This window comes from Pavona decussata, unplaced genomic scaffold (genome assembly GCF_977016875.1).
Source record: "Pavona decussata unplaced genomic scaffold, jaPavDecu1.1 SCAFFOLD_64, whole genome shotgun sequence".
NCBI classification, from domain to species: domain Eukaryota; kingdom Metazoa; phylum Cnidaria; class Anthozoa; order Scleractinia; family Agariciidae; genus Pavona; species Pavona decussata.
In genome coordinates, this window is record NW_028145484.1 from 2484498 (window position 1) to 2494198 (window position 9701).

The window sequence follows — 9701 nt, forward strand, 5'->3', positions numbered from 1 at the left end:
TGAAAAAGATGTGCCATTATCCATTTCGTGCTCCCTAATTCGAGTGAACCCCTAAAAAAGAATGAACTTTGTAAACCGACTTTGCTAAAGAGCTGACTTGAAATACACGATTTCGATACGACTGGGGTTTCCTTGAAAAATATCGATATTTGCGTGTTTATGTATCGGTTGTTTCCCTGCCGCTCACTTGAACAGGCCATTTCCGAGTTGCTGTTAACCTCACCATGAAAGCGAGGCTATGTGCAAAACTTTTCATACGAAAATTAGTTTTTGCATATGAATAAAAACCGATTTTCGTAAAAACTTTGCACTTAGCCTCGCTTTCATAATGAGGTTCGAAGCAACTCGGAAATGGTCTGATATCTAAGGCTGTTGTAGTGCCGAAAACCAATATTTTTCCGTTTGTGTGTGTGCTTATGCACGGTGCTCAAAGGAAGTGTCAAGGCTCTGCAACAAATGTTTGCCCAAGTTCGTCTGAGACGGATAATGCGTCCTCTGGTATAAAAACGGCCAGTGATTTGCCAAAACACTTCAATCCAAAAGCAATATAAACTAATTACAAATAGTCGGTTGAAAAAGTGAGGTATGGTCCCTGGCGGCCTCAAAGACAGTATCGAAACACCTTAAACAAGTATCAAGACAAATGTCTATTCTTTGTTGGTTGATTAATCATTGTTTATAGTGGCTTACAATAAGAAAAAACAAGAATATTGGTCATGAATGGGTTAACTAATTAGCGATCCGTTTACCTTGTTCGTGAGTGTGCATAAATTATCTCCTGCATCAGCATAAAAATTAATGACCGGTTTTCGCCGGCAAGAAAATGGCGTCCGTAATGTTTTTGTTTTATGCCTGTGGCCTTGCGATCAGTGGATATCTGTACTATCGTTTGTACAAGTCTTGGAACAACTCCGTCTCAAAAGGCCTGAACAAGATCATTTTCTTTCACATATTCTTGAACACGTGCAACGTCATAAGCCACGCGGGGTTGGAGTTTTCGAAGCACCACGTCTGGATTGTCTTGTCCACAAGCTTCTCGTTTCAAACGGTTTATTTCCTAGCAGCCATAGAGTTTTCTACATTCCTTGGTAGACCTGTGCAGCAATACCTAAACAGCCTTCTAGGTATTCTCACCCTTAGTTTCTTTTCCACTGGCCTGTCCGCTCTGTTTAGTCGCAAGTATGAAATTTGTGGAACCAATAACTGTTTTGATAATAGCTCGAGACTCGTTGTCAAGGAGGAAGATGACGCCGCTATCTTGAAAATTTACTTCGCCCAGTTTCTCTTTCCGACCTCGATGATTCTGTTTGGTTCATTTTTCACTGGGTATCGAAAGTGGGAGCGAGTCAAAGCCACGAATCCAACATCAAGCTGTGGAGTCCGTTTGGGTCGCGTCTGTCTCACTTGCGCTGTGGCGATTTTTCTTGCCTACGGAACAGCAGTAGTTGAATTGCTGTTGTATTCCACCGAAAGTGATGACAAGCGTGTCAGTCACATGTGTCGAATCTCTTGTCTTTATGAAGAGCTGTATCTACTGCTGTCGATTTTTCCAGTCGGATATTTGGTCCACTTTGTGAAGCAGACCGAAGGGAGACATCAACAAGAAGAAAAGAATGATAGTTAGAACGGTCGTCGAAACACATTAGGTCGGCGGAAATGAAAAGTGACAAAGCTGAACAACTTATTTTTACGTTACAGTCAACTCTCGCCTTGCGCCGGACATCTCGCTATTACGGACATCCCGATAATACGGACAGCAGCTAAATTTCCGGCAAGAATATATTACAGACGTTTGACTGAAGTAAATTTCCGCTGTTACCGCGGACTCTCGCCGCTATTAAGGACACTAACTCGCGGTCCCGAGGGTGTCGCGCAATAGAGGGAGTTGACTGTATCTACAAAATTACACTGCGTGACTGTTAGGAAAAATTTATTCATTTGAAATCAGAAACATGAGCATAAGGAAAAGGAGAAATTTTTGTACGCAGTTCGGCGTGGTTTCTGGCAATCACGTCGGCATGTAAATAAATATTCCTTTTCCTCATAAAGATAGTGATAATTGCGAAAGATACTCGACACACGTCAATTTGAAATTCAAAATATCAATGAAGTGGATTAAAACTGGACAGATTGCGGGAACATTAACTAATATTTACACAAACGTTATTGATTATTACGCCCCAGTTAAACAAAATTTAACACTTCAGTACACATCGAATACGGAATCTGGAATCTGTTCCATATTATTATTGTTATTGTTATTGTAATTTTTTTTGATAGCCCACGATAGTAGTTGACAGTCATACAAACTGACTGCAAGGTTATTAGTCAGAAGAAGACGTCTAGTCGCTATCAGTGCCGAAGACATACAAAATACCAATTGATTATTTTTTGCCAGTTTTACCACTGTTGTGATCTTTAATAAATCATATTGTTACTGGATGCAACATTAAATTTTTTCTGGTATTATATTGTGTGGCGTTAACGATTATCATACAAATTTAACATGTTTTTTTCCTTTTCTGTGATATTCGCTTGAGTAATGGTTAAGTAGGCTTTTAAGGGTTTTTCATTGTTACTGTGCTTCTGAAATGAAAGGTTGCAAAAATTTGTATCTTATCATGTGGACAAACTATAAACATCTTTGTAACTCTGTTGTTGGGCCTGAAATAAATAAATAAATAACTAAATAACTAACTAAATAAATAAATAAATAAATAAATAAATAAATAAATAAATATAAATTATGATCTCATAGCAGTTACCAGGGCAACAGGTCAGCTCCATAAAACCTCCGAATTTCAGTTTTGTAATTGATACCAGAAACTAAGTCGATGCCCTTAATTCTTTAATTCCTCTGGCAATATGACAAAACGTTATGCAGTAGAACTTGTGTTATATCAAAAGGCATTTTTTTTTTCACGTACAGAAAATTCTACTGGATAACTTTCTCCTTGAAACGTCTCTATTAGAAGTGGTATATTGAATGTTGCATGCATGCAAAACGTCAAGAAAGGTAACCGCGCAAAATTTCGAGATAAAAGCAATCGTTTCCTGGGCTTAGTTAGGAGCGTCGAAAGTAATTTCGCGTTTGCTTTGGTTTTGCATTACTACGCTCTGTGATTGGTTAACAAAACTCGCGCCACTTTCTTACCAATAAGAACCAAAACCAAAACCAATCGTGTTTTGGTCGCACGCGTTTTCCCGCCCTTGGCGCCAGTTACATGTATTTGCTTCGAATTCTGATTGGCTCGTTGTGTTGTTTACATCTGTTGTGATGGGCCAGAGTAATTACTTTGGTTTTGGTTCTATGACACCGCTCTATGATAGAAAGTTTGAGTCATTCGGCTAAAGCGTGCTCCTTAGCTATGGCGAAGGTGGGTTACTCGAATTCTGATTGGCTCGTTGTGTTGTTTACATCTGTTGCGATTTGCCAGAGTAACTACTTATAACGTTGCCATACTGGAAAATATATAATAAGATGATTTCAAGGAAACACGAGTCCGCCTAATCAAAGATATCCCTGGGGAGATAAACGCAAATAGCTTTGACAATTTTTTTCTCGAATGTTGGGAAATCCCTTGCTAGCCATTCTGTTCAACTGGTTATGCCTCCTAGCAAGTTCAGCACACATATCTCTAGCCTGAGTACTGATGCTCAGGTTAAACTCCAACACTCTGCTCCTCAAATGTCAGCGAACCTCTACTAAAAGCTAGTTTCCTCTCAAGGCAAGTGGACCAGATAATATTTGTAGTAAAGAAGTGAAATAATAAAATGAATAACGAAACTTGTTGGGTAGTTATATTTGGATGGCAAAAGCTCAGACGGCATTCTTTCTTGTGGATGGTTTTTATTACTTGGCAAAGAAAAGCATTGTTGATGGTAAAATTTCCTAATGACTGGAAACGTGCTCAAGTCAATTGTATTTCCAAATGGGTAATCTTCTTGACCGTTATGCTTATATATAGGCCAATCTCCCTGTTAAGGATTCCAGGTAAGCTGGCTTTTAGAAGATGTATTCACACTGTATTCACTTGGATAGCTCCCTGCACGAAAATAATCTAATAAGCAACAACCAGTGGGGTTTCCGTCAGGGAAGGTCTTCAGAATTTCAGTCTTGGACCTCTTGCTCAGAATGGCACAATGTGGCGTAATTCAATGGTATTGAGCAGGACAAAAATTATAATTGGTGTTTTTTTATACAGATTTTTCAACGGCCTTCGACTGAAGGCTAACTAATTTTGTTGGGCCGAGTTGTTCAAAGCCAGGAGCTTACTAACCAATAATAATAAAGACTCTTCAAAAAGATGTTTGCCCCTCAGTTTTGACGTAGACTTTCATTTACCCTTAGCTTAAAAAAAGATTTTAAAACAATTTTTAATGAGCCAGGTGAAAACCTCACGTAACTTTTAATCGTGGATTAGCGTTGATCGGCTTTTGAGCAACCGGGCCCTAGTGTTTTCCCGACGGAGAAGTACAGTACAATAACATCATATCTTTGTAGTAAAGTTTCAAAAAATCTTGCGTTATTTTAGAAAGTTGCGTCACCTAAACGCTTTCCGTGCGGAATGTTACGTTGAAAATACGTTGACTACCCAGGAAGCATTACGGCCTGCAATTGGCGCGAAAAGTGCTGACGCGCGAAAGAAGCGATACCAAATATGGTAAAACTCAATAAATAATTGTGATGTCATAGTAGTTGTTATGGCAACAGTCGGGGGCAAAGAGATCCGTTTCGCCGACGTTTCTCAAACGAAAGTTGTAGGTTGTTGACGAAGGTTGATCAGTAGCTTTTCCTACTAAAAAAATCGATTTAAACGGAGAAACAGTTTAAGTATTTGGTTTTCTTTTGATCTTGTTCATCAAAAGATCACTTGCTGTTCATCAGACGTTTTCACAACGCCATTTCCATGTGTCTGAAAGCTGGTCCAGAAATTTATGTGATGCACATTTACAGCAAGAAGAACATGGAGGCTGAAAACGTTGTCTTGAAACCACAGAAGAGGAAAAAAGTGCGGCGATTAAAGAAACGAAAGTACTGTTCTCAATTTGGCGTCGAGAGAACGAACGAAAACGGTGTCCCTGCTAAACTGCGAAGGACCAAAACAGCGGCTCCAGAAAATACAACGCAGTTCATAATGGCGGACAAGGAGGTGACTGAACCATTTTATGTTATCCCTTCCCCTTCATCTTCACCAGCCAGCCATTGTACGAGCTCTCCGGGATCGATTCAAGGTACACCTTTTTCAGAAAGAGACTTGGCTTTTGATTCGACAGAAGAAGATCTTGTTCGTGAATTTGGAGAACTAGATTTCGACTTGGATTTCTTTCAAAGAGATTACGAGGCCACTTACAATCGCATACAAGAGGAAAGCTTACTTGCTCTGCCCAAAAGCGAACTCGTCAGTAGGTATAGAGAATTAGAGGGAAAGGAGGGAATTCTTCAGAAGCGCTGCCAGGAACTAGAGGACGATTGTATTCTCGGAGAACACGAGGGATCTTCACCGAGTAAAAATTCATCTCAAACCGCGAACACGTTTCCCACGCACGCGGGAAAATCTCCCGAGGAAGAAAATTTGCTTCGTCAGCTTGAGGCGATGCAGAGAGAAAACAGGTCACTGGCTGAAGAAAACTTGAGGTTAAAAGGTTTAAGTTGTTCTACAGTAGAGATTAGTCGGTTGTCATAGTTCAGAAATATAAACGAAAGGTATTCAACGAAAGGGTGAAAATTGCTTCGTCGCGTCGGAGTCATATGATGAAATTCACATGAAATGTGGGACGATATTTCAAAGTTCTTGTTACAGACGGTTTATACATTTCATTGGGATTTTGTGGGGGTTTTTTTTATCAATGTACAAATGAACTTTAGATCTGCGTTAAAAATTGGGTAATTCAAGTCTATTTATAAAAATTGCTTTGGTTTATTTACATGATGAGCTGGCAGGTTTTGAATGTAATGATTTATTTATGCTGACGTGTACAAGAATAGACAAGTAGGAGCTAGGAGTTGTTTAAACTGGTAGGTAAAGCAGTGTGAATAATATTACGTTTAAGGCAAAGTTAGCAAGCTGTTGAAACATTTAACTTCCGAGGTTCTTCTGGCGAGGTATAGAATTGTAAGAACATCTTTCATTTCTTTATCAAAAATATTAAGAAAAGGAAGTCTTCTCTGTGGCATGGAATCGTTGTGGGTTTTCATTTTGTGGTGCATTTATCATCCTTAAAAATAGTTTGCACAAAATTCTTTACCCTCAGAAGTTTACTGTGGTATTGAAGATACCACGTGAACATTGTCAGCTTAAGTCTGTGATAAGCAAACTTCTAGACCTTTCAGCCAGTACGTTTTGGTTAAAACATTTCAAGTTAAGTTTTCTTGATGGCTTAGTACTGAATCCTGAAAATGTGATTGGACAAACTAGGAAGGAAACTGCCTGTCCACAAAATAAAATGCCTGCAAAGGTTTCATGCTCTTCTTAACAAAAAGTTCATTTTTAAACATTGTATTTTTGGATAGTAATTTTATGTTGGGGATAGCATGCTTTAATTAGATTTTTTATTTCTTGTACTGTTTTAATGATTAGAAGGTGACAGGTGGACTAAAACTTTCAGTTTTCCACCCTGTGAATTTTTAGGTGATGTGGTGCGGTGACACTTGGTTCATTAGCAGTGATACCAGTGGCATTGCCTGTGGATATGTGCACACCACATTGTGAAAATAAGAAGACACAGTTGTCCAGCATTGCTGACAATAGCCTGGGATGAGGTAAAGGATATTTTGATGCTTACAGAAAAATAAGTGATTTTGAAGTTTTGTGGTTGGTTCCATTCTGCTTTGCCATTTCTTCATAGTAATATTAATCAATAAAGAAATTTACGCACAGTTTTTATTGGATTTGTTAAATGGTTTGTTAATAATTAAAGTGATTATTATTTACCTGGGATAAAACGTGCTCTCGCAATTGAAGGCTGTTCATGGGAAAAAGAACCAAGTGGCTTCCAAGCTGATACCTGACTTTTTGGATTTAAGTTTGTCTAGTTCCTGAATATCTTTCATGCTACTGTTGAAAAAATTTGATGTGAAAAAATTGTAGGGGGTATTTTTATGATGCTGTCTCAACAATATCCCTGAAGTTGCTTGAGTTTCTTCCATGTAGTTCATGGATAAAATTTTGGCTCTCTCTAGTGGGCTGGTAGTGAGATTCCCCAGCATGGTTTGCTGATAACTTGCAAGGCTCCTTTGTAGTCCTTGTAAGTTCCAGAATATGATGGCATTGATTTTGCTAATCATGTTGCTTTTTGTTTCAAGCTGAGTGGTGGTGGATGGCAAGTGGAGTATCCATTACCCTATCAACACCTGCTGCTCAGTGACAGCTAAGTATGGTCTGCTGTTGTTCTCTGTCATTCTGTTCACTGTTGGGTCTTATGAATTCTGTCACATCAAGTGTGGGTGAGAGTCACAGGGTTTTGTTGGTGATACCATCCATTTCACCTTGGCCTGCTCTGGATTTTCATGTCCAAGTGACAAGGCTATCTGGCTGAAACCTTGCCAGAAATTATAAGTCAAGGCTGTGAAATGTTTGGTGTCCTAGCCAATAGTAGGCCCCCCATGTATTGTGTCCTTGGCCAACAACAGCACTGAATAGCTCTTTACGGATCAGTAATGTGTTCTCATTTATTTAACCCATAAAGGGGAAGTATCACGAAAATTTCCTGTCATTTCAAAACCCAAAAATGTTTGACTGTTAGCAGAAACAACAAAATAATTGTCAAGTTTGTTAAAAATTATCACCCCAGTACAATAAAACTGTCGATTAGTGCCCCTGTCCAGAGACAGGGTAGGCCGGTTTCGATTAAAACTTGAAAAATATTAGGCTAATGTTTTCCAAGTTCTCGCATTTTGTTTCCAAAATGTGCTAGAACAGATCACAAGTTGTTTCTTTCAAGAATTGAGTTGATTTCGTTCCTCTCGTCATTCTAGAATTATTTGGCAGGTGATTGAAGGTCTTATTTCATCATTTTTAACAAAAGATATCAAAAACCCCATGATACTTCCCCTTTAAGGCGCGATAGTGTGCAACATCTAATCTCTCCTGATGTTATCACTGTGATCAAACATCCATTCTCTCATCAAGAACCGTGAGAAATGTATAGATAACAGTTGAGAGAATTTACATGTTGACATTGGAGCTTGAAGGGTCAAAAAGAGCAACACTGTTTAAGGTCATTTACATGGAAACCCCAGTATTAGAAATGGTTCTTATTGCCCAAGTCCTCTGTTCACTATACATGTGGCCAAACTGACATTCTCTCAAACAACTGTTACTGTACATCTGAATCTTGTGTCAGTCCATTCACTGCAGATGCAGACTGTCCTAGGACAAAACAAGTTCTCTTTGAACAACAGCAGGGTTGACTGGTAATTAAGAAGTTTCTAAAGTGTTGAAGAAAATACTTGCCCACCACATATCTCTTTGACGTGGATACTCAAACAACTTTACCATGAACTCAATGAATGAAAAGAGAAATAACAACTTTACCATGAACTCAATGAATGAAAAGAGAAATTAGGTAAGGGAGTAATGTGTTGGAGTTGTGTAATCTGTTTATTTTCAGGTCTGGACTTGATAATGCTGTGGTTCAGAACATGCACTTGATGTTCACATTGAAAAGATTGCTGTGAAGGTTGTTCCTTCTTTTGGGATGTTTGCTTTATTTTGATTTTTTGTATTGATTTTTTAAGTATTCAAATTAAAATAATTTAGTTTTAAATGATACTGTCTCATGTTATTTCTGTTATCCCAAACCCCATACTCAGATTTCCTCATGCTCACAAAAAGTCTGGTGATGAGACATGATATATACATGTATACCTTACATCCAGATTTTAACCAAGTTCCTTTTTGTTGTTTTGTTGCTGTTTCAACACTGTTTGCAAAATTTGATATGTTGGTTAAAATTGCTCATATATTTGGATTTGCATGCAGAATCTTGTGAAGAATTCACACTCCCTGCATATGTTGGTTTTCTTTGTTGTTCTGGTGAAACACTGTCATGACGGTTTTAACAGTTCCTGCATCAGGTTCATTTAAAACATTTTTACTTCGTTTTTGTCAAAATTGAAATGCTCACCTATGCCGTAATGCAAGTATTCTGTGCAGGAAAATTTGGACTGCTCAAAGAGACGAGCAGAATGCTCTTTTTCAGCGTGGAGCAGTTCAGCTTTACAATTCAGTATTGAAGCTAATTTGTGTTTACTTTTGTTTTGCTTTACCCTCTGATTGGTTACCAAAACTGTGCAACTTTTTGTAACAACAAGAAGGACAACCGATCGTCACCAATTTGCTTGCTTTTTCCTACGCTTGGGGCATGTCGCATGTATTTGTTTTGAGTTCTGATTGGTTCATTGTGGTATTTGGGTCTGTTGTGATTGGCCATAGTTACTTTTTTGTTGATTTTACAACACTCAATTGTAGTGTTGAAGATGAACTATGTTAAGTTGAAAGTTCACTCTTGCTTTTGGAAGAGGTTGTAAGTTAAATATGGCGACTAGTACATTTACCCATAATTCTTAGTATACGAAAACCCTAAAAACATTCATAAAAGTTTTAAATAATATACACCATGTTGTTAGTTTAAACTTGCATTCCCTAAATTTGTCGCCCAGGCAAACTAGATTTACTGTGGCCTTTAGATATCTCACG

General features: G+C 38.3%; 2 protein-coding genes across 4 annotated transcripts; both read left to right on the forward strand.

Annotated features, from left to right (window-relative positions):
- The first annotated feature begins 691 nt into the window (after positions 1–691).
- Positions 692–2685, forward strand: LOC146478428 (uncharacterized). Its single transcript, XM_085111997.1, has one exon. The coding sequence runs from the start codon at positions 824–826 to the stop codon at positions 1622–1624; it is 801 nt and encodes a 266-aa protein (XP_084968123.1). The 5' UTR covers positions 692–823; the 3' UTR covers positions 1625–2685.
- A 2039-nt stretch (positions 2686–4724) lies between these two features.
- LOC146478429 (uncharacterized) lies at positions 4725–8772 on the forward strand. Of its 3 annotated transcripts, XM_085112000.1 has the most exons (3): positions 4725–5638; positions 6633–6763; positions 7307–8772. In XM_085112000.1, the coding sequence occupies exons 1-2, from the start codon at positions 4911–4913 to the stop codon at positions 6634–6636; spliced, it is 732 nt and encodes a 243-aa protein (XP_084968126.1). In that variant the 5' UTR covers positions 4725–4910; the 3' UTR covers positions 6637–6763; positions 7307–8772. The 3 variants fall into 3 exon arrangements, with proteins under 3 accessions (XP_084968126.1, XP_084968127.1, XP_084968125.1); XM_085112001.1 differs by having other exon boundaries at positions 6633–8772; XM_085111999.1 differs by having other exon boundaries at positions 4726–6763.
- The last annotated feature ends 929 nt before the right edge of the window (positions 8773–9701 follow it).

Bases quoted from the DNA above. Each gene is read 5' to 3' on its own strand.
- LOC146478428 (XM_085111997.1), top strand. From the start codon at position 824: ATGGCGTCCGTAATGTTTTTGTTTTATGCCTGTGGCCTTGCGATCAGT.
- LOC146478429 (XM_085111999.1), top strand. From the start codon at position 4,911: ATGTGTCTGAAAGCTGGTCCAGAAATTTATGTGATGCACATTTACAGC.